The 24,708-nt window shown below is 47.0% G+C and overlaps 1 protein-coding gene across 4 annotated transcripts in view; it reads right to left on the minus strand.

The window, feature by feature from the left end:
* MICAL2 (microtubule associated monooxygenase, calponin and LIM domain containing 2) overlaps positions 1–24,708 on the minus strand; it is a 207,279-nt gene that overhangs the window by 114,859 nt on the left and 67,712 nt on the right. For all 4 annotated transcript variants that reach the window (XM_081063541.1, XM_081063540.1, XM_081063538.1 and 1 more), the window contains 3 exons: positions 6,573–6,780; positions 2,962–3,078; positions 1,503–1,604 (listed from right to left, as the gene is read on the minus strand). In XM_081063541.1, coding sequence (XP_080919667.1) covers positions 1,503–1,604; positions 2,962–3,078; positions 6,573–6,780 — 427 coding nt within the window. The remainder of the gene's footprint in view (positions 1–1,502; positions 1,605–2,961; positions 3,079–6,572; positions 6,781–24,708) is intronic.

A 24,708-nucleotide genomic window follows, 5' to 3' on the forward strand; every position in this document is an offset into this window, starting at 1 on the left:
GTTATCACTTTATGAGGGGTGAAATGGCTAACTAGTACATTGTTTTGTACACCTGAAACCAAAAAAGAAAGAAAGAAAGAAATGCCCATTATTCTCTGCTATTTTTTAACGGGGGGGGGGGGGTGATTTGCCTCCAAGGAAGGGCTTTTAGCAAAATGTGGAGACATTTCTGGTTGCCACAACTGGGGTTGCTACTGGTGTCTAGTGGGTAGAGATTAGGGATGCCACCAAGCATCCTACAATGTCTTGGGGACAGTCCTCAAGACAAAGAATTATGTGGCCCCAAATGTCAATAGTGCCAATTGAGAAACCCTGCTCTAGTCTACAGTTTTGGTCCTGAGATGCTGAAATGGCTCTCCTTCTTCTCACCCTTCTTTTCATGTTCATGAAAAGCCAAACATACTCGAGCTGAGCATGGGTTCTGGAGTTTCAAATATGCAGACTTACAGTTTCCTGAAGCCATCAAAACGGCCCCATAAACTAACAGCGCAACATTCAGATTGGCAGCTTAAAAGTCCTTTGTTAGGTATAGATTGTTGATTGCAGGGGCCAGGGAGTAGGTATGGAAGTGATGAGAGGAAAAGCACTGGTTGCATAACAAGTGGGAGGGGGCTTGGCTGGCCCACCTCACATCCTGAATTCTCTAAGATCAGCCCCATTTTGGGGCACCTCAGAGAAGGTGCCTTCCCAGTCAGACATCTGCAGTCTGCGGCCCTTGAGCAGGGCAAGCTTGAAAAGCAGACCTGTCCCTAGTCGAAGCAATGACATGTGGGCCTACTTTATGCATAATCCATGGTCTCAAATTAGTACAGTTAGTGCAAATTAGTACAACCTATGTATCAGTTAATCTTGGGGCTGGGGTGGAGGTGATTGAAGGCATGTCCTGGCAACTGGGCTCCTCTCTCAACCTAACTAGATTCTACCCCCAAGAAAACATTGTTATGCTTTCAAACTGAGAACCTAGAGAAGCATGGTTTTTGCACTTTGACAGTTTGGGCAAAACTTCCCAGCAGTGAAGGTGCTTAAAAGTTATGAAAAGACATGGGTTCCTCCTTCTGGAGTATTATAGTTGACTGTAAACCGATTTCATTAATAGCATAAAAAGTGCTTCTCTTAGTTAGATCAAGTGTGAAAGTTCTTAGTACCATGGCTTGTACAGTGGCAGGTGTTCAATAAATGTATGTTGGGTTTTTTTCCTTTTAATTTCCATGGCACTTTATAAAGCGTTTTTCACATGAGTCTTTTTCCAACCCTTACAACAATGCTCTAAGAGCATTCTGTGTTGCACATTTTACAGCAGGGAAAACTGAAGTTCAGAGAGAATTAAATGACTGCTCTCTAAATCCTCAGCCTTAGGCATCAGAGGGCTGTCTGTCCTTCTATCGAGACCTTCAACCAGCTCTGGCACCTGTCATCTTGCCCTCTCTTCTCCACCCCGTTCCAGACACACCCCCTCCCATTCCCTTTTCCTCACCCTCAGCCCTAAGAAAAAGAGTCATCACCTTCCAGTGTGTTCCTGCGGCCATCGGCACCAATGATGACATCAAACTCAAACTCTGACAGAGAGTGGTCTGCAGGGAGGAATTCCGCCCGCCAGCCAATTTCTATCAGGACAGAAAAATGAGGTGAGTTGCAGAGACAGGTGGGAAGAAAGAGTGACTATACCCCCCCTCTGTGTTACCCGGAGAAATAGGCAATGCCATAAGGTATTGGCACCCCAGACCAAGAATCCAGATAAAAGACTCGGAGTGGTCCAGATTCACATTCGAATCTGGAGTCCTTCTGGCTTTAGTTTCAGTTCAATGCAGAACAAGGTAAACCAGCAGCACCAACTCCATGCCTGGTTTTACTGGTTTCTACAAAGGTGGAGAGTCTATTCTCAGTGGTTCTCAAACCAGTCTCACTTGAGCCTTATTTTTCTCAATAGATTCCACCATGTTCTCTTCAAATTCCCTGATGTTCCTCAGTGCCCTCCCATTGCTAAACAGACTCCAAAGGATGTGTAACGAAACCAGTTTGAATTCTTATTTCATTCTGCTCAAAATGTTCTGTTGTGCAGCATACATTCTGTGAAACCATTTTTAGGTGAAACCTTGCTGATTACTCATAATTAGGATTTCACATCCACGAGAGGTCTGGGAAAGGTAAGAGCACACAGGTCTCTGGAAGTTAAATAATGGATGCCCTGCTGCAAAAGCCAACTAATGCCTTCCCTAAATTCTCAATATTCTGGGCAGATGACAGGAGAAATCAGAGCTGTAATCAGTGTGAAGCTACCAAAGTCTGTGGCACTAAACTGGCTCAAAACTGAAAGCCCTGCCCAGGCAGGAGAAGATTTCGATAAGCGAGACGCAGAGGCACCATAAACACACTCTGACCATGGGGTATATAAGGATCAGAATTTACAAAAACGTACTTTAAAAAAGGAACAAAAATTACTAAATAAGACATAACCACATGGGTGAATTTTGTGGTTTGCAAATTATAATTCAAAAAGTTTTCATATGTTATACACCAAATAATATTTTGAACATTTATTTCACATTTGGTCTAGAAACTACACTTTCTTTACTGGATTTTAAACGCAGCATATAGGTACAAGTGTATCCACATATCTATGTGTGTACATGCATAGCTTGAAGAACACGTGAATGAATTTCATTCACATGAACCAAATCTATGCCTTCTATCCTACTTCCTGATTAGACTTCATTTGTCAAAATACCACCTCCTAGTGGCAGGGTAATCAAATTACAGGTTTAATAGCTTACTAATAAATCCCCTGGGAGCTGAAGAGCAAACCTAAAGTGACAGTAATGGTCAAAAAAGGTAAAATATCTTTTGATGGAATTATGCCCCCAATAAGAATAACTCTTACAGAAACATCCTCTGAGAGCTGCAAACGTGATTTCCATTTTGCAATAACTGATTTCTAGACAGAAAAGGAAAATTATACTGTACTCTGATTTTCTTGATCTTCAGGAGGCTCTAGAACCTTCACAAACTCCACATTCACATGGATTTCAACTCCCAATATCAGCGCCACCTTGAATAGGATGAGCTGCAACTGACGAATACCTGTTAGAAAGGAGGGGGAAATGAGGTGACTGTCAGTAGCAATGTCTGAGCACCTCTTGTATACAGAACATTATATAGTTACTGCTCAGTGAGCTCTGAGTATAGCAGCAAACCAATAATGGTCATTATGGAGAGCGAATTGTGTGCCAAACATTCTGTTTTCTCATTTCACCCTTATAGTGACCCTTTGGGATAATTATTTTCATTTTACAGATGAGAAATTGAGGTTCAATGAGGCTAAGTGACTTGCTCAAGATGACACAGTAGCCAACTAGAATGTGGACCCAGATCTGTCTGATTCTAAGACTGTGCTCTAGTTGTCTAGCTCTAGATAATGCTATAAGGATAGAGGCTATCTCTTTCCTGTGTCCTTCCTGAGTTGGGTGGTGGTTTTGATAAGATAAAGATGGGAAGAGGAGTAAACAGAGAGAGAGAAAATAAATGGCCACAAGTAAAGTCAGCTATCACTTGGCTCATTCTGTGTGGGACGTGGCCTAAGCTCTTAGCCATCAGGGTAAGGAGAAGGTAGGGAGGGGTGTGTGAGTGGGGGAGTTATCTCCACAAAGCTGGGCTTATGGTTCTTGACTCCTACCCACTATTCTAAACTCCTCCAATGAGTGGCACCTTGTTTCTCTATTTTGTTCCCTACCTTTCAGCACAAATGGCTATGCCTCCAAATATTTTTCTTCAGAGCACAAAGTTTCAAACTTTCTGTGGGTCTCTGCATTTTATGGGCTTCACTCATGTAACATGTATTGAACATCTACAATGAGATAGGTGCTATGCTAGGCCCAAGGGATATGGAACACCCCCAGTAATGGAGGAAACACAGGTAAACAGAATGGGGCAGGGCATGGTAGTTGGGGAGCAGGGTAGTGGCAGAACAGTCCTGAAAGCCAAGAGAGGAAGAACCAAGAATATCAATTCTCACAAAGAGATTAAGGAATATGAAGACTACAGGAGATAAGTCACTTGGGAGTTAGGAAGATTCAGGAGATTTTGGTGAAAATCTCTTTAGCTCAGTGGTGGGGAGAAATCAGACAGCAATAGAAGGAGGCATGAGTGGATAGTATAGACAAAGTCTACATCTCTTCTTTCTAGAATAAATACTTTGAAGTAGAGACAACAAAGGACTGGAGAGGTATTGCACGATAAGGAGCAGAAAGACGAAGCGATGGGGCAGGTGAAAAGGAGAAAAGGAATCCAAGAGGGACTAGAGTTGGAGAGGAGGTAGCCAGCTCTGCCTCTGACCTTGGGTTGACAGGAAGGAATGGGTACATGGATGGAGGTGAATGCAGGAGGAAGAAGAAGGGGTTTGAGGGGGAGTGTCCCCCAGTTCTTCTCGTCCCCAGAGTATAGGAAGGAGAGCATCTGCTAAGAACGAGGAGGCTGTGGTGGAGGTTTGGAACAGCCATGGTGGGAACTGCAGGAAGATGCTGACACAGGACACGTTGAGAACAGCTGAGCAATGCTGAAGTTTGGGACACAGCTGGGGCTGGAGACCATGGTCGGTTTGTAAGGAAGCCAATCAGCTGGGGCTTAAAGAACCTAATGCCTGGAAACAGGCATTGGAGGAAGCCTGGCCTCTCCTTATAGTTTCAAGGTTCCTAGTCTATCTGGTTCCAGCACATAATAGATTCTCCCTGCTCTCTTGTCACAGGTATTGGAGGTGCTTTTGACAATGACCACTCTGAATGTTTGAATCTCAGTTCCAGAATCCTGCCAGTGTTTCTGTACACTGGGATATTTCCAAGGACAAGGGGTTAAATGAGAACCCTACCAATGGGACAGAGAGGGGCTCCTGGCCTAGAAGGCAGCCCAACAGGCCTGGGGCCCTCACAAGTCTTCCTGGTGCCCAAATCAGCCTGATGAGAAAGTGGTGCTCAATGTCATTGTTATAAATTGGTAACCAATATACATTCTTCCGTGGGTGGTAGAATATATCCTGAAAGCTGACGCTGCAGCTTTCTGGGCAAATCCAAATTACTTTCCAAAGGACTCCTGGAATTTTCTCATGTCAGAGCAAGAATAAACTTGGGGGCAACTGCTGGTAAGTTCTCCTGTATCTGAACTAAATTATACCTTACGTGGCTAACAATTCCTACCAGTCATTCCCTCTTGAACCCCATCCTTTCCCATCAGTTCTTGTCCTCATAAAAACATGGCCGTCAAGGTTCCCCTCCCACCCATGGGTTGAGAGACTATAAGCTCTGAATTCTGAAGTGTGGGCACACTGGCTGCTTTTTGTTCACTGTACACCATTGGATAGAAAGCATTTCCTGAGCACCTACCGGGTTTCCCCGAAAATAAGACTGGGTCGTGTATTAAGTTTTGCTCCGAAAGACACATTAGGGCTTAATGTTTGGAGGATTTCCTCCTGAAAAATCACGCTAGGGCTTATTTTCCGGTTAGGTCTTATTTTTGGGGAAACACGGTACTACGTGCCTGGCACAGTGATAAGTACATTATGAGCTGACCTTATTTAATCCTCTCAGCAATCCTGGTAAGCAGGCATTAATGACATTTATGGGAAATTAAACTGGGGCTTGAAGAAGGTAAGGAATTTGATCCAAGTCACACAGAACATGGACAAGACAGATTTTGGACCCAAGTCTGTTGAAAGCCTTGAACTCTCCCATAGTGTTAATCTCCCTGACTTTAGGGTAATGTTTACTATATATAAAACGGCTGAAGACCTCCTCCTGCACAGGATGAGGAGAGAGGCAGCTGTCCCGAAGCCCGTCTGTGCAGATCTTGCCTTGAGAGACCCAGGCTTGAGGAACGCTGGAGCAGAAGTGTACCTGCTCTCACCTCACCCCACCAAGGCATCCAGGGATGGCCCAGGACTGGAAATCCATGTCCTCTATTTCCTCTCCTTTTCTGGATAAACCCCCAACATGATGCCTCCTCTCTTTTTAAAGCTCAAGAAAACTTGGTACCGGATCTCTCAACTGTGTCATTTCTCTGCCATGGTTCCCCAGAACCAGCAACACAATGTCCAAACTCCTTTGCCCAAGAGGCCCTCAATAACCTGACCCATTTAATGTTTTATGTGCGGCTCGCTCTTCTGAACTCCTCTAGCAAGTCTGACTACTCTATTAAAGCACATTTTACTATTGACAAAACTCTCAGGGAGTTCTCTGAGAGGGCAGACTATATTACTTACCTCTGCCTCTGTTTTCCATCATTCATTCAACAGAAGTTTATTGAGCAACTACTATGTGTCAAGCACTTTTTTATGCCTTGGAGATAGTCTGGTGAGCAAGGCATGCCACAGTCTCTGACCTCATGGGGCTTACAGCCTAGTGGGTCATAGCACAGGGCCTGGCACAAGGCACAAAGTGGGCTCTTCACTAAATATCTGCCAGTTCGAAGTGTGGAGCCCCGAGGGACTTGCAATATGGAACATGCTGGGGACTCCTCAATGTGGAGAGACTGTGTCCCACCCAGGGTCAGCCCCGCCCCTCATGGGGCGCCTCATCGGCTCTACTCACTGATGTGGTCGATGGAGCCAGCACAGAACTTCCCGTAGAACTTCTTGGCTCCCAGGCCCCGCAGGTCATGGATGGTGAAAGGCCAGAGGTGCAGCACGTTGTTCCGGGAGAAGGTATCCCGCTTCTCCACCACGACCACTTTGGCCCCTAGGTAGGCAAGTTCAATGGCAGTGCGCAAACCACATGGTCCTCCCCCAACGATGAGACACTACAGAAGTGAGAGAGGAGAGACACTTAGTGACCCCAACATTGTGGATACGAACTCCTAGTTAACAATGTAACTGAGGAGAAAACCTCCAACCACAGAAATCAAGCCAGTGCAAACCAAGCACTTGTTAGGACTTGCCATTCATCAATCCCATGTACATTACCTGTGGGCCTACTGTGCACCAGGCACTGTGCCAAACCCTGTGAGGGACACAGAGTAAAGAAGCTTGGGGGGAAGCACACATGTGGGGTTCAGAGTCAGACTGGACTGGGATTAAATCTCTGGCATTTGACCTCTTAGACTTCTCCACTGGGAAATGCGTCTACTACTCTTTCCTTGTAGGGTTACTGAAAATAAGATTGCTTTCAAAAACTTATGGTGCAACCTTGTGACCTTGGATTAAGTAATGATGTCTCAGATATGATACCAAAAGCACAAGCAGCAAAAGAAGAAAGAGATAAATTTGACTTCATTGAAATTAAAAATGTTTGTGCTTCAAAGACCACTACGAAGAAAGTGAAAAGACAACCCACAGATGGGAGAAAATGTCTGCAAATCATATATCTGATAAAAGACTAATATCAAAAATGTATAAAGAATTTTACAAGTTAACAATACAAAGACAAATAACCCAATTAAAGAACGGGCAGATGATCTGAATAGATACATTTTCAAAGAAGATACATGCATGGCCAACAAGCACATAAAAAGATGCTCACCATCATTAGTCACAGGAAATGCAAATAAAAGCCACGATGTGATGCTATTTCATACCCACTAGGATGGATATAAAAAAAAAAAAAAAAAACAGACAACCACAAGTGTTGGTGAGGATGTGGAGAAATTGAAACCCTCATTTATTGCTGGTGAGAACATAAAACGGTGCAGATCCTTTGGAACAGTTTGGCTAGTCCTCAAAAAGTGAAACACAGAGTTACCATGTGACCCAACAACTCTACTCCCAGGTATATTCCTAAGCGACGTGAAAACATATGTCCACACAAAAACTTGTGCACAAATGTTCACAGCAGCATTATTCATAACAGCCAAAACAACATACGTGTCCATTAATTGATGAAGAAACAAAATGTGGTGTAACAACACAATAGAATATTTTTCAGCTATAAAAAGGAATGAAGTGCTGACATATGGATGAACCTTGAAAACATTATGCTAAGTGAAAGAAACCAGAAACAAAAGGACACATATCGTATGATTCCACTTATATGAAATGTACAGAATAGGCAAATCCATGGAGACAGAGCAGACTAGTTGTTGCAAGTAAATGGGGGAGGGGATATTGGGAAATGACTGCTGATGCCTTATGGGATTTCTTTTTAGGGGGATAAAATGTTCTAGAATTAGACAGTGATGGTGGTTGCACACATTTGTGAATATACTAAAACACTGAACTACATACTTTAAAAGGGTGAATGTTGTGGCATGTGAATTATGCCTTAATAAAATCATTGAATGAGAAAAAAGCATGTGGTTCCAAGTTTGACACATGCTAGTAAAGATGTTGTTATTCTTATTGCTGAGATCTAGTCCTAGGCACTTTCAGTCCAGGTAAATTCAGACTCGAGAAATAAATAACTAGAACCCCATGTGGCTAGTTCTATTTGGATCCCAGAAGGGGACAAGCTAATCCTGCCTGGGAAGCTGGAAAAGGCTTCACAGAGATCTTTAAAAATGATCATCTCCTCCTCCTCCTTCCTCCTTTTCTTCTTCTCCTTCTTCTTCATCACCATCACAGCCTACATTTGTTGAGCATTACTATATGCCAGACACTGGGGTAAGGGCTTTATGTGTTTTAGCTCTTAATCCTTACAACAAATCTAAGAGGCAGTAACTATAATTATCCCCCTTTCGCAGAAGAAAAACTGAGGCACAAAGCAGCTAAGTATCTGGCCCACAGTTTCACAGATTGAAAGGAGCAGAGGCAGGATTCAGACCCAGGTGGTTTCACTCCAGAGCCCACCATGTTGTACTGCTTCTGGCTTGCCAGGAATAAAAAGAAGAAAGAACATTTCAGCCCATTCAGAGAGAAAAGGAAAGCACTTCAAGGTTGAGGAAGAGAGGGATATTTTGCTGGCAGGGAACGGAAGGAGAGAAAAAGAGATGCGAGTTAGTCCAGAGCCAGGTGGTGAAGGACTTAAGTGCCAGGCGAAGGACTAAGGCCTTGGTCCTGTAGGCGCTGGTGGAGAGACAAAACAGGATCTGGTAAACATGCTAAGTTGTAATGGACAATGTGATGTTGAACAAGATAAGTGTCCTTGCCCAAGGAAGCTACAGCCATTTAGGAGAGAAGGTAAGACACATAATGATCCAGCTAGTTATACTGGGCCAAAGCCCTTTATTCCAACCAAATCTTATAAGGAGCACCAGTACTATTTAAAAACAGAGGAAAACTACAGTTTTCAGGCAGAATGAGTCAGAGACACTGTACCCAGTGCCCTGCCCTACTCCCGGGAAGCCCCTGAAGCAGCTTCCTGAGGCAAGAGGTCACCTGTGTGTGTGGAGGGGTGTGGGTTTGTGTGGGGGGGTCTAAACAACTGAGGATAGCCCAGCAAGGCAAGAGGGAAGGAGGTCTGCACCCACACCTCACTGCATTGCAGAGGCATCCGGAAATTTCCCTCCTGCTCTGGATCAAACCTTATCTTACAGAAAGGCACTCGCCTTCCCCGAGCAAATGTTCCATCATCCAGTTATCACCCGGCAGGGGCCTCCAGGGTCTCAAAGAAAAAGCACAAACAAGCGTATCAAAGCTTCCACACCACAATCAGTGTGGCTTACTGGTTGGAACCTTCCAGAAAGTCTGTGGAAACCCCATGGGGGAATGTAGTCACCACGGAGATACAGCTCACTCCAGCAACCTCGAGGGGGGGGTGTGTGCAAATCCCTCCGCTTCCTGAGTGGTGGGAGCTGACTGCAGAGAACCCACTCCCCCCAGCCCAGCTTCACTTCTTATCTCACACCCCACACGGCCCGGACACAGCCAGACCATGACAGGCATTCCAAAGCAAGACTTCAAACCCCAACGCTTGTGAGGTTGGCTTTGGGGTTAAGTCTGGATTCACTGCATTTCTTTGTAGTTAGTGCATCTTTTCCTGTTTGCCGAGTTCTGTCACTCTAGGGCCAGGGATGGAGAGGGAGTGGGAGGATGTGGGGTGAGCAAGGGCAGGAAAAGAAGGAGGGGAGTCCTGCCTCCTTCCATCCACCAGGCCTGACCCAGCACTGCTCCCCAAGCGAGGCAGGACATCGCCTTCCCACCAGCTGGGGGGCTGCTGTGCGTTTTTTGTGCGAACAGTAGCCCGTGTACTGTTTCTGACCCTCACCCCCCAACCCCCCCACCGGCTAAACCTGAAATCCGGTTGGCGAAAGCTCCGTTTTCCCACCACCCTGGGCCCCAGCATATACTTCGGGCCTGAAATTTCAGAGACGCCAGTCATACCATAATCTAAAGTCAAAGTAAATACCAATGGGTCTAATTATATAAAGGGAGAAAATTCGGTGCAGATGTTATCAAGACAGGAGAGAAGGCGGTTGGCAGGGGCCAGGCCAGTTCCTCTCAGAACACTCTTGTTATGATTAACATGGGAACTCAGAGTTCTGACAAGAGGCTGAAAACTGTGGCTGCTCCACGCGTGCGTAGAGGAGCCGGAGAGAAGAGGGCTTCCCCCGCGTGCCCACACTCCACCCCAAGGCGATCCCCACCTTTCCCAGACCCGGCCGGGCCATCGCTGCTGAGGACTGATTCCCCGGAAAGGAAATTCTTCATTAAAACTCAGCCCTGAGGCCTGTGTCCTTAAGCCCCAAAGTATGCTGTGCGTCCCTCCCACTCGCTCTGTCCTTAGTGCTACCCCAGAACTAAGCTGCATGCGTTGGAACGATCTGCATCTGATTCCCAGCTCAGCGTTTCTGTCTGCCCTGAGCCAGCACAGGGCCTGGCACACAGGAGGCCTCAATAAACAGCTGAGGGATGAATGATCTTCCCACACCCTCACCGCCCACCCAGGGCTGGCTCTCCGTCCCTAACAGGGATGCTCAGTGCATGTCAACCAGGGTTTATGTCTGCAGATTCCCACCCAGGCTGGGGGAGCCGGGGTCTGCCAAGGCCACCAGGATCACAGACGTCAGCAGATCTGTGTGCTCAGGCGACATCAATTTATTACCCGGTGGGGAACAGGGCAGATCCCACACCAGCAGGAAGTCCATTGTAGAGATAAGCTTGGCAGTACTTAGGCTTCCACATTCGCAGAGAGAGACAAACACCACATGGAAAAATCAGCTTTTTATTATCAAGAGGTGGGAAGAGGGGACAAGGGGACTGGCCCACAGTCAAGGCCTGAGGCTAGGGCGGCCCCAGCTCACACAGACTCCTGCACCATCCCAGGGGAGTCCTGCAACCACTACCCACCTCTTGGGGACATGACACATGTCTCAATCCACAAGTGGGTGGGTGTACTGGGACCATGCCAGGAATGCTAATAGGATTCCGTCCCCAGAGGGAACCGCCAAGGGATTCAGGGACTCAGCCAGGGGTTAGCAATCTCGAGACATGATGTCCAGCTCTGAATTCTGCCTCTGATTTCCTTGGGAGTGAGCGGACACTCCAGTGAGGTGGAGTGCCAAAGCCAGCACGTGTAGGCAGCGGGCAGGTGAGGTCTACGTTCACCAACTAGCTTCACTGGGCTCTGCGCCCCATTGACAAGGACAATTATAGTGTCAAAATGTCTCGCCCCCACTCAGCACTTTCCACATGCCAGGCACAGTCCTAATCGCTTTGTGTATTTCATCTTTCCAACTGCCCTGTAAAGTGAGTGCCATCATCAGTATCTCCACTTTGTAATTGAGGAAACTGAGGCATATAAAAGCTCAGCAGTTTGCTCTAGGTACCTTTATTATCCCCATTGTTGAGCTAAGAAATGGACGCGAGAGAGGGTCAGAAACTTCTCCAAGATCACATAACCAGTATAGGGTCAAGTTTGAATCCCAACCTAGGCAGTGTGGGCCTTAGGCCCGTGCTTGGAACTGCCTGTCTGACAGGACAGCCTGACCTCAGGGGGTGCGGTCAATGAGGTGAGTGTACAGTGGCCTCCGGAACGGAGCTGGGGTTCAGGCTGAGTGCGTGGGCCTCTGTGCAGAAGGCCTAAGCCTGCGTCTGCATCCGGGCTGAACTGTTCTGCTTTCCTAGGGTGGAAGTTTACAGGCCACATGGAGCTAGAGCCCATGCACACACTGGGAAGCCACTCTGGCAGGTGCCATGGCAGCGAGGAAGGGGGTGGGGTTGGGCAGGGACAGTGCAAGCCTTCTCCGGTGCCCAGGCAGCGAGAGGAGCCAAGTAACACAAGGTCATGCGTGGTGTTGTTTCCCTGGTAGCAGTGGTCCTCCCAGCATGCTGACCCGCAGGCCAACTCCCCAGGCATTGCTCTGGTTCCAGGGACGTGCCACCACATTTCCTGCTGTGGCTTCCAGCCTCACTGGCTTTCTGGATAAGGTGCTTATCTAAACCCAGGCAGGAAGGTCCTGACTGTTACTGGGTTACCATGAGCAAAAACAGTTCACTTCAGAATCATAGGGCTGAGAGTCTTCAAATCCAAGGGGCTACTCACATGCTATTATGGGGGGCTTGGCTTCATCGCCCCACCCTGCAGGACTGCGCTGAGGGAGCTCAAGAAAAGTGCAACCACCTAAGGTTCTCCATATGAAGGAGCCTGTGCAAGGGGGGTGGCCAGAGGAAGACTTTCCATTGGGACTTTATGGGCTGCTCTGGGTGGGGAGGGAAATCCCATCTGACTTGGCATGGCCCTGTCCGGGTCCCACTCTCCTGCTTCTTGGTCACACCCAGTTATTCCTGAATAACAATTACACACAACTTACCTACCTCAGAAATTTAGAAAGGAAATGGGAAAAGATACCCTGTTCTCTCTGCCTGATCTTAAAACAAATCCTTCTGAGAAACATTCCATCCCTCTCTGCCCTTCCCTTCCAGCCTGAGCTGGTATTCTCCTCTTATGAGCAATTGTAACCAGTGACCACAGGGTCTGGATTTTGGGGGACAGTCTCATTTGCAAACATTCTGCCCCTGGGCCCCATAAGTACACTCGTATAGGACCCTTGGTTTGGAACTTGTAAGTACAGCCCTCAGGCTCTCCTGCTTGCCTCTGGGTGCTGCTCGTACCTCACAGAATGAGTTCCCTAAGGTCAGGGCCTGTGTGCCACCCCCACGCAGCCCCCCCACCAGTGGTCTCTTCCCAGGAGAGACCAACAAGCAGCAGCTTTGCGAATCCAGGACTCCTTTCACTTCAGACGTCAAAGTACGTCATCAACAATGCCAATTCTGTCCCACCTTTGTTGGCACCTGTACGTCGCCTATTAGGAAAAGCAATAGTAATAATAGTGTTTATAATAGCAATCATAAAAGCCAGAGCCACATCTTACTGGCTGCTTATAATGTGCACGAACTGGGCTAAGCACTTCCTAAGAAATGCATCTCTTTGCATTCCTAGAACACCCCTGACTTAGGCATATTCGCCGCCATTCGGCAGGTGAGAGAACTGGAGTTTGGGCAGGTTAGAGGACTTGACCACAGTTGAGACCCTAATCTCTGATGCCAGAGTCCATGCTTGAGATCACAGTGCTATATTAATTCTTCCAGGTTTCCTTGGGGTCCTTCCGTAGTAGAGTATTAATATGTTCCCTCCTCAACTAAGATCTGTAAGGACCGGTGAGACCATGTAGTAGAGGACGCAGGAGAAGGCTCAGGTAATGGTCCCTTTGGGGACTAAGGAAGAAAAACAGAGACAGTGAATGCTACAGTGTTTGGGACGACCTGTGACGACTGTAGGAATTTGTTGGAGTCACGGGTTGGTGATTTTGTTCAAGAAAGTGTCCCTGCAGGAGATGCCCCATGAGTGGAGAATTGCAGCTGGGGATTTGGAGAAGCAGAAGAAATGGCATGCTGAGGTCTAGGTTGAGAAAGGGGAAGGTGGTTTGGAGGGAGTGGGGAGCCCTGGTTGAGGTAAGGTGAGTGTGGTGCTGAGAAATGGTGAGAAGGATGAAACCAGACAGGGCAGGGAGAGGGAGTCAGATCGTGGAGTGTCTGGGATGTCAGACTGAAGGGTCTGAACTCCCCCCCCCTCTGGTTATTTTGGGGTTGGAGTACAATGAAACTGCGAGTTTAGGACAACTGGCTCCAGAGCAGTGACACAGATGGTAAGAAGAGAGACGAGACACTAGAGGTAAAGAAACCAGTTGCAGCCACATTTGAAACAGTCGGCCCGCTCTCTTGAGTGTCCCCCCTCCTCAATGAGCACAGATGCTCAGGTGTGTTGGCTGGTCCCCCTCATCTTCCTGACCTCTCCACTTGGGAGTGCCTGGGGCTCAGTCTCGGTCCACTTCCCTTCTTGACCTTTATTTTACATCGTTCACTTCCATGGCCTGAAATACCATCTATATGTAGATGATGCTCACAATTATCCCCAACCCCACAGCGCCCAGACTCTTATAACCAACAGCCCACTGACATTCCCAGATGCTCTAATAAGCATCTCACGTGTAACAGATCCACAATCAAACTTCTGATCACCCAGCCCTGCCCCCCAAAAAGCCCTGCTCCTCTCCTAGTCATTGCCACCTTGGTAAATGCATATCCACTTTCCATTTTTCCAGCTCCTTGGACTGAAAATCTAGAGTCAACATTGATTCCTTTCCTCTCACAATCCATAATAAATCCACAGCCAATCCACCACAAATCCTATAGACTCCACTTTCAGAATAAATCCAGAATTCAACCAGTTTCACCCCTTCCATGCTGCCACTCTGATCCAAGATACTGTCGTCCCTCTGCTGCTCTGATATGAGGTCCCACCTGGTCTGCCTGCTTTCACTCGTGGACCCTTGTAGTCCAACCCCCCAGAGCACATGAGTGGTCCTTCTAAAGTCAGATCGTGTCACCCCACAGCACACAGAACTCAAAATAAGATCTTATCATCGCCTCGACACCCCATATGACCTTGCCCTCCAACTTCCCTTCTGTCTTTGGCTCCAACAACTTTCCCCCCTCTCTCTGCACTCCAGCCTTAATGTGCTCACTAAGCACACACACGGTTTCTACTTGCTTTGCCTTCTGCCTGGAACATTCTTTCCCTAACTACACACACACACACATGCACACACACACACACACATTTATATGTATATATATTTAATGCAAAAGTATATATACATACATATACTAATACAAAAAAAAATCTATTGCAGAAAATATATAGGCCTAGTTTTATATTTCTTCATATTAACATCCACCTATAACAACATTTTAAATGTTTATAAATATTTCCAGCATCTGCTTGTGTATTTTTCCACTGTGGGCTTTTTGTTGTGTTTTCAATCTAGCAGCTTTACAATATTTTCCCCAACATTTTATGATAAAATTTTTTGAATACATAGAAAAGTTGAAAGAATTCTCGTAAACACATAGATACCCGACACCTAGATTCTAAAATTAGATGTTACTTTTCTCGCTTTATCACATATCTCTTCTTCCATCCCTCTACCCATTCATCAATTTACCTAGTATTTTGGTGCATTTCAACTAAATTGCAGAATCAGTACATTTCTTCCCAAACACTTCAGGCTGCATATCATTAACTAGAGTTCCATATTATTCAAGCTGTTTTTTTAAGGTAAAACTTACATCCAATGAATGTACATAGCTTACACATACCACTCGATGCGACCGTTTACAACATATTTTACTTTTTAAAGCATCAGTTTTCTCCCTAGCAGTGCTCTTTCTTCCGGTCAGTCCCGTGACTTATTATTCCCTGGGCTCTGGTGCATTGCTATCAGCAAGCAGCTTCTAGTCAGTGTGGGGGGTGGGGGATGGGTGGGGGGACGCTGGGGGCCGACCAGCCAGCTGTCTTGGCTCCCTTTCCTTCCTTTGGGAGAGCAAAAGTCACATGGTCTTCTAAGACCCCAAAGTAGGGTGTGGAGGCATGACACATTCCTTTAGCAGGAACGGGAAAGAGCTTTCTGAGATGGGCTGAGTCCAGATGGATTCAAAGCTAAAAACTCTAGGGCCAGTTATAATCCATATGTGGGGGAAAAATGTAGAGCTAAGATACACAAACAATCTAGCATCCAGAAATAGATAGACTAGTTCATTTTTATCACTTTCTCTTTTTGGTCACTCAGTAAGCTTTTGCTTTTACAAGCAAAAGCTCAGTCATGTAGGGGTCCTCACGTTACAGTGATAATAGCCAGCACTCACAGTCCTTTATTCACAACAACCCAAGCCCATGGTGCCATTTTCATAGCTGTAACTATGAAGAGATGGAGCCAGGATTGAAACCCAGGTGGCTGGCTCCAGAGACCACGCCTTTCACCAGTGGGCCATAGAGACCACTGGCGGTAGTCAGGGAGTGGGAGATGGTAGACGAGGTATCCACGCGGTCCTCCATTGCTCCACTTCTCAGTGAGTTTTAATTAGTTTTCAAGTCTGTCTATCTGACTTCCTATGACCTCCTCAAAAGGAGAGGCATGTCTGGCTCATCTCTGCATCCCAAACAACTAGCCTGGCACAGGTAGGTACTCAGTAATAATTAGTAAAAAGAGGCAAGAGTACTTGGAAAGCCCTGGTGGGCCAGCACCCTTGGAGGCCAATTTGGGGTGGTAGCTTTGAGAGCAGCAGTTACTGGCAGGATCCAGTAGGAAAACTACAACAATGGCAGGATTCCCCTTTGTGGCCAGGACTTAGTGACTTCCGGAAGGGACCAACATCACGGGAAAGTTAATCCAAGAGGAAAGGCAGAGTGCAGGTGGAACATCCATTGACCTATACGTTCCCAGTTCAGAGGACAATCTGTCAATCCACCCTATGACAAACATTTCCACTCAACAGGTACCATGACCTGGGCCACCTGAGGTCAGGAAAAGCATCTACTGAGTATCTTACATATGCCAGCCCTGCAGCAGATGCTTTAAGTGCACTAACTCATGTCCATTGCGAAAGTGGCATGGCCTTTCCAGTCTGAGTCTCAGAGGTGACATGACACAGCAGAGCTGGCATTTGTTGAGCTCTGCCTGTGTGGTGCCACTGCTCTAAGTGTTTCCTATGTGTCAATGCATTCAAACCTCATGACATCCCAAGACTAGGAAACCAAGACACAGAATGGCTAAGTTGAGTGCCCAAGTTCACGTCACAGTTAGGAAGGAGGAACAGGCATTTGGAATCAAGCGTCTAGCGCCAAACACAAACTCAGAGCGGCTCTGTTACACTTGCCTCTGATCAGCCAGCTAATCGAGAGCAGAGCCAGGAGTCACTACCAGGGCCTCGTGACTCCAGCATCCAGCCCTTCCTTCTACATTGCCCACTCTGCCACCTTCCTCCCAAGTGTTAGGGCCCACTGTCCCTTTCTGGCCCCTCGTCTCTCCGTCCTGGGTACTGAGACTCCTGTATTGGTGCTCCAACATGGATGGACCCTGACACGTGCTCAGTGTGAGAAGCCAATCACATATGGTTCCATTTATCTGCAGTGTCCAGAGCCACAAATCTACAATGGCAGAAGGAAGATCAGTGCTTGCCCACTGCCACAGGCAAGGCTGACCCTATCAGTGGATAGTATCCTTGCCCTGGGCTGGCCTCTACAGAAAGGCCACTCTGGGCCTGGTGATGGATCTGCTTAGGCCAGGTATTCCTTCCACATTCACAGGCTCCTATTGCTCTGAGGTTTGCAAAGGAGAGACTATTTACCTGAGCCCAGCAGCTATTTCTGCAGCCAGCCCAGAGCTGGGCTGAGGGCCCAAGGAGCACAAGGCTACTTCTGCCAGCCCACAGCCATATCTGTACCAGATAACATCCCACCAAGAGCCCTGGAGTGTTCCCCAAGAAGGAGGTGGCAGGTAAGGATGAAAACGCTCTGAGAACTCACTGTAAGAGTATGCTGCCTCCTTCACTTTTTCCTTTTAGAGTCTCTAGCCCCGAAGGGAGGTGCTATACCAATACCACCTAGGGGTCTAGGCTTAATCCAGGTATGCAAACAGGAATAGATTCATCAGCCCTCCACGGAACACCACCGAGAAACAGTACATCCAGCGGTGAAGTGAGGGGCTGGGTTCTGAAACAGGCAGTTCATTTACCAGCTGTGTGACTTACAGCACAGCAGCTTATTACACTCAAGGTACTTGACCTCGCTTTCTTCAACCTAACAGAGAAATAAGGGTAGTTCCTACCAACTAGGGTTGTTATGAGGATGGAGCCAATGAACTGCAGAGTTGTTCATAAAAGAACCTAGCACAGGACGTGGTGAGCATTCAGTAAATGGCAGCAATGTCCAACAGCTCCTCTCCTCCCGCCCTCCCTTCCTCCTGAGGAGGAGTCCTAGAAGTGAAATCAGCATTCTGGCCTCTACGAGCTCATGGTCCAGTCCATTTAGGAAGATGGATGCTGTGATCCCACCAGTTCAAAGGCTACGGTTTGCATTTTTGGGGGGGAGCGGGGGCGGCAGACGTACCGCTTTTATCATCTTCAAACGTGTTGGATGAGCCCTAACTAGAGCCTGGGCCCCAGGAGGCTGCTGGCCTGTGGTCTGCTGTACCAGGGAGTTGCCCTGTGAACCCCGAGCTCACAGGTACATGCACTGTCGGACGCAGAAGGGACTTTAAATCAGGGGTTGGCACACTTTTTCTGAAAAGGGCCAGACAGTAAATATTTTAGACTTTTTTTCCAACTGTTGGCTTCAATAAGTCTGTCTGATGAGTCCTTTCCTGTAACTCCTTGCCCTTAAGGGGTCCAAGACGGCCTTTATGGTAGCCCAGAGGCCATTTTCAGTAGCTCCGGAAGTCTGAAAGACCTCCCTTGCCACTCCTGCTGTCTGGGACGCCCTCCACCCAGATCTTTGCACTCGATGCCTTCTCACCACTCAGGTCTCAGCTCAAACATCACGTTCCTTGGAGATACCTTCCCAACTCCACCCCATTTCCTCTATCACATCCCCGTGTTCATTTTCTGCACAGTGCTTGTCACAACACTAAATCTCTGTTTTATTTGTTAACTAGCTCACTGTGTGTCTCTCCCTCTAGAACGTGAGCTCCAACAAGGCAGGGGACACTTGGCTGTATCCCCAGGGGCCAGAATAGTCCCCGACCCACAGGAGGAATGTTGCCAAATGAATAAATGAATTAAATCAAATCATACTTTTACCCCAAATCAGGATGCATGCAGAGGCTAACTGAAATATCACGGCCAATATTTACCACGACATGCTGTCTTGGGGCTTGACACATATTATCTTATTAAATGAGGCAGAAACTAACTTATGAGATAGGAACTCATTTATCTCCCTACTTCTGATGAGGACATTGAGGGTAAGGTCCCACTGCTCAAAGACACTTATTTAGTAAGAGGTAGAACTAAATCTCAAACCCAGAGCTGTCCAACTCTGGGCCCCACGCTACTGACGGCTCCTCTTACCTAACTTTACCTGGTATTATGTCAATTTGGTGTGAATACAGTTTATCTGTGGCTGATGACAAATGCTGAGAGGTAGTAAAGTACCTATGAACTTACTACACATGGAGGGAAGAGATTATCTACTATATGTAAACTTGTTTGTTAAACTATTTTGAAGCATAGTTTTGGGGAGAAGAAAGGGAATCAAAGTTGCACAGAGGTGGGGACTTTTCTCGTCTTTTACCAAAGAAATAGCTAGGCTCCTGTAGCGAAAACAACCTCAGATGTCACAAAGGCATTTAGAGGTGACAGCAAATCCTAAAGTCTCCCAAGGGAAAATCCATTTAATTATTGCACCTTGATCCTTCTCCTGGGGGCGGCATACACATCGAGTAGCCAACCCACAGAAGATGGGGATACAGGAAAGTCCCTAATCTGGATGTGGCTCTCCAGCTCCAGAAGATAAACCCCAGTGTATTTATATAGACGTCTTGCCAGCAAAGGAGCTTGGAGCCCTCACAGGTAACAGGAGAAAACTGAGTCCTTCCTAGCATCGCTCACGTGCCTTCCAGGCCAGGGAACTCCTTCTCACTAGTGCAGCGTAGTTTTGACTCTACTTGCAGCTGCCACAAAAGAACTGAGTAAACTTGCTCGGAAGCTCTTAATAACTTCCAAGTGGGTCACCTTACACTATAAAGTGGCTTGTAATTAAAATATTTCAAAACTGTGAGTAGATCACAGTGTCTAGACATTGGGAAACTCCAATCCTACACATCCTGCCCACCCAGGATTACAACCTGCCCAAGAACATGTTATGTTTTCTTTATTAGAGCATCTTTAAGGACATATTTCTGGAAAGCCTCTGCTCACGGCCTGCTGAGAGCTGCTTGGGAATTCGTTCTGCCACCAAGAGGAAGGCATGCCTGGGCATCTAGGGGACCTGCTCTGTGGAAGCAAGCCCGGGCCAGTGGAATGGCTATAGCATCATCTCCAGGCTGGCTGAGGAAGTCCACATATGGAAGACGGGACTTCCGGGATCCAGGTGTATTGGCTAGAACCCTCCCGGCAGAACAAACAAACTGCTTCCCCAGCTCACACATGGGTTGGTGGTGGGGGCTGGAGGATGAGGTAGATGGTTTAAGCTCTGCTGAACTATTAAATGGAAAACAAGGCATCTGGAAACCACTATCCTAGCTCCCTGTAATACCTGCTCCTACCCATAAGCCAAGGAGAAAAGGATATGTGTCTTCATTTGTTCCTTCATTCATTCATACAGCACTTAATGAACACCTTTTGTTAGGCATCATGTTGGGTGCTAGGGAAATAGAGATGGACACGTCACGTTTCCTGACCACAGGTAATTCCTCTTCAGAAAAAAAACAGAGACACGGAAGGTTCCTGAGCAAGCAGGAGTTCACCAACCATATACATGGAGGGGTCAGGAAAGAAAAGAGGCAGGGACTTGGAAGGAAGCCACTCACAGGCTGGGTGAAGTGGTAGGAATAGAAAGGAAGGCTGGAGGAGACACAGTCCATAATGGTTAAGGGATGACAAATTTGAGCAAGGGGGTAGAAGTAGGAAGCAAAACTGACTCAGATTCTCAGAGTGGGGGGTGATACCACTGTGAAGTAATATTGAAAGTCAGAAGGAAGAATAAATTTAGGGGGTGGGAGGGGAGAGGAAGAGTGAAATTATAAATTTAGCTTTCAGTTTGTTGAGTGTCAAGTATCACAGAAAATCCAGAAAGGCATGTGGACATGTCATTAGTTGACCCAGAGATCCAACAGAATAAAAGATACAGATTTTTAAAACAATAATAGTAACTTCTATTTAGTAGAGGTCTACTACGTATCAGGTATGGTACATGTCAATCTCATTTCATCCTAACTAGAAACCTATAAAGTAGGAAATATTGTGCCCATTTTACAGATGAGGAAATGTAGGAAATGGAAATGTTAACTCACCTGACCGTGGTCACAGTTACCTGACTTTGGCCATTTATGCTCTTCCTACGATGCCCTAGGGCCTCCGATTTTGGAGTCACTGCCCATAAGAGAGGATTACATCATCCAAGGTGACAGTGTCCAGTAGAACCAGTGGACACTTTGGGTCAGGTCACTTTTTTTGTTGCAGGGGCTGTCCCGCGGATTGCAGGATGTTTAGCAGCATGCCTGGCCTCTCCTAACTAGATGTTAATAGTACCTCCCTCTCCCCTGAGCACGACAATCAAAAATGTCTCTAAATATTGCCAAATGTCCCTGCAGAATTGGGGGAAGGCAAAATTGCCACCAGTTAAGAACCATTGCCACAGAAATCTAATGTGAGCCACACATGTAATTTTAAATTTTCTGGTAGCCACATTTTTTGCAGGGGGAGGTAAAACAAAAACAAAAACAGGTAAAATTAATTTTAGTAATATATTTTATGTAATTCAATACATCCAAAATATTATCAGTTCAACATGTCATCAATATTAAAAGTATTAATGAGTTACTATGCAATTTTTTCACACTAACTCTTTGAATCAGGCATGTATTTTACAATTTGGACTTGCCACGTTTCAAGTGCCCCAGCCATGTGTCTAGTGGCTCCCACACTGGACAGCACAGATTTAGAGGAAGAAAGAAGAGCTCACCCACATTTGTGAACAGTTCAGACACAGTAGCAACAGGCAACACTGCACAATGGTCAGAAGGTATCATAGACAACTTCTGGGGATGCTGGTAGTTCAAGCTTCTCCTTTCACCTCTGAGAACTGCCTCTCCCCACCAGCAACCCACCTACCCCAAGGGATCGGGGGGTGGGGACCAGTGCGGTGGGACAAGTGGGTACTGAAGAAAGGTATCTACCTGGTAAGGAGAGGCGAAGGGGAAACGAGAGCGAGCCCAGAGAGGGGCCCTGGAAAGCCCATCCAGGCAGGCTTTGGGGAGGTACAGGGGCCTTAAATGAAGGCTGCACTGACTCCAGCGAGGGAGGCAGAGAGGCGAGGAGCAGGGCAGCTACAGACTACTCATCCCCAGTCAGGAAACACCTAGTCAGCTCTACCAGCAGCTGCTGACGCAGGGCTGATTCCAGCCCCAGTAACCACTGCAACAAAGCCCTCAAAACCACAGCTTCTGAGTCAATCTCGAGTCAGATCTAGAAAATCAAGGCCCCTGCCTGGGACCACTCAGCAATGATCAGCACATCTCTGGGGTAATTCACAGGGGAGGGCTGGGGGCTTGCCACTGTCTGGACTTCTTTTAGTCACTCACTTGGCCATGACCACCCTGAGAGGAGCATTACTGTTCCCAGATGGAGACATACGTCGGAGCACACTTGTAGACACAGCCAGGGTCAGGAGGCAGTACTGATTATTGAAAGAAAAAAACTAGACTGAAGCATATAATTCAAAAATAAAACTAAGAGATGGTCCCCACCTTGAAACACTAACTAATCAATGTTTATATAGGGAACGAGGAACAGAAAACCCTCTGCAGTTATAAAGCAAACAGCTCCATGGGATTAAGAGGCAGGAAGAAGCTACAGGGAAGGCAATGGGGCAGAAAGAGGCTGGAGGTGACGGAGACAGAAGGGGCAGGCTCCGGCCATGGGCGGAAAGCAGGAAAGTGCTGTCTACCTCTATTCTTCCGCTCTCTGAGTCTGGCACTGGGTCTCAGATTCTCTAAGGAGAAACGCCACTCGCCACTCAGTCTCCTCTTATGCGAATTGGCACAGTGGTAAATCAGGGACCCCATCAGATTGTCTCGAGGGCCAGGGTTAGAGGGCAGGCTAGGTGCATAGCCCAGCGACCCATGGGCCTTGGGGGCTGAGCCCCTCCTGTCAGGCTCCACCCTCTGAGCAGGTGGCTCGAGAAGGGAACCTCCTCTTAGCTGCTGCCTGGGGTTCTATCACCCCTGAACTGCCTACAATTCTCAGAAGCAATCAGCTCCCACTCCCCATACTCCTACTAGGCACCTGAGCTCAAGAGAGGCACATTCTCTTGTACCATCTCCCCTAATAGGAGCTGTCATCCTCATTTTGCAGATAGATAAACTGAGGCCCAGAGACTGAAAGCCAAGCTGTGTTCTTTCTACTCTGTAACAGACAGAATGAAGAGGGTATGCGTGTGTGTGTATGAGATATAATAACCTTAAAAAGGTTACATACAGTATTTATACACATACACATACACACACAGTGTATGTGAAAAGAGCTTTATAAATTATAAAGCATTTTTATAAACGATAGTTATTACATTTACTCTTAATACAGATAATACATTGTCCTCTAGACAAGCTTATGGACCTCTTTCAAAGAGACTAAAGCCTACTTACAGAGTTCCTCTTAGTCTGTTAATCAACTAAGCCAAAAAAAAAAAAAAAACAACAACAAAAGCATGTCTAACCTCTGCTTCATCCCTGCGTAGGCAAGGTCTTGTTTGTTTTTCAAAACCCACTTTTTAAGCACTGGAGAACTCTCTGTCTCTTCCCACCGTTTCCAGCAAAAGCACAGGCCCCAGTTACTCCCATAAAGGAGAGACTCCCTGCAGCTGCCTAGAGGGCTTCCACCTCCCACGCTAAGTGAGTAGGATAGGAAACCCTACCAGTGCTAGGAACGGGGCCTTAGTCAAAGCAACTGGACCCATCTTCTAGTTCCAGGACTCCTCTGCTAAGCACATACTATGTGCTTGAGAAGATAGGCTGAAGAAGGTGTAGAATTTCAAAGTCTTTGGCAGGATTTTGGAAACAGGACTACAGGTGGGTTGGGATTCCAGCTGCAGCAGTTCAGAGGAAGCATGGCGGGGTGTAAGGGTGTCACACTTTGCTTTCTCTAGGCCTCAGGGGTCCTAGAGCTTCTCCTGTTTTCACACCATGCATAAGGGCTTGGGTATCCTTGCTGCCTCCCCTGGGAGAATTGAGCAGCGCAGTCAGGCCCTATTCTCCTCCAGCCTCAGTTTGCTCATCCATGGAATGGCACCAATAATAGCTCTACACATCGGAGAGCTGCCAGGAGGCTCCAATCCAGCCCTGGGCTACACAGCAGGGCATGGCTCCGAGATGGCCAGATTCTGTCATCCAGACCGGAAAGAAACAGGAAAGGCTTAGAACGAAAGGAAAGGCCATGGGCAAGGAAGGTCTTCTGTGTGGGGAAGTGCTCTGGAACTAGTAAAGTGTGAATATTTCTCCACTGTTCCTTTCTGCGCTAAATAGTAATGGTTTTTAATTCTAGCAGCCACTATTTACTGAGTGCTCATGGCTTTCTCTTCAGCATCTAGAACACTGCCATTATGATCCTGTTGAATGAAAGCTAATCATTGTTCTCAGCCCTTTACAAACATGTCATATAAGCAGGAGGAATCTTGAGGGAGGCAGGTAAGGAGCCCTTCCTTTGGCCATCAGCCTTTTTATAACTTTCTAGGCCACATGAAGCTTTCCTGCTGCTCCTCTTGCCCTGAAAGTTCCTAAGGCAGAAAGCTTCAGAAGGCCCAG

Source organism: Rhinolophus hipposideros (assembly GCF_964194185.1).
Source record: "Rhinolophus hipposideros genome assembly, chromosome: 10".
Lineage (NCBI taxonomy): Eukaryota > Metazoa > Chordata > Mammalia > Chiroptera > Rhinolophidae > Rhinolophus > Rhinolophus hipposideros.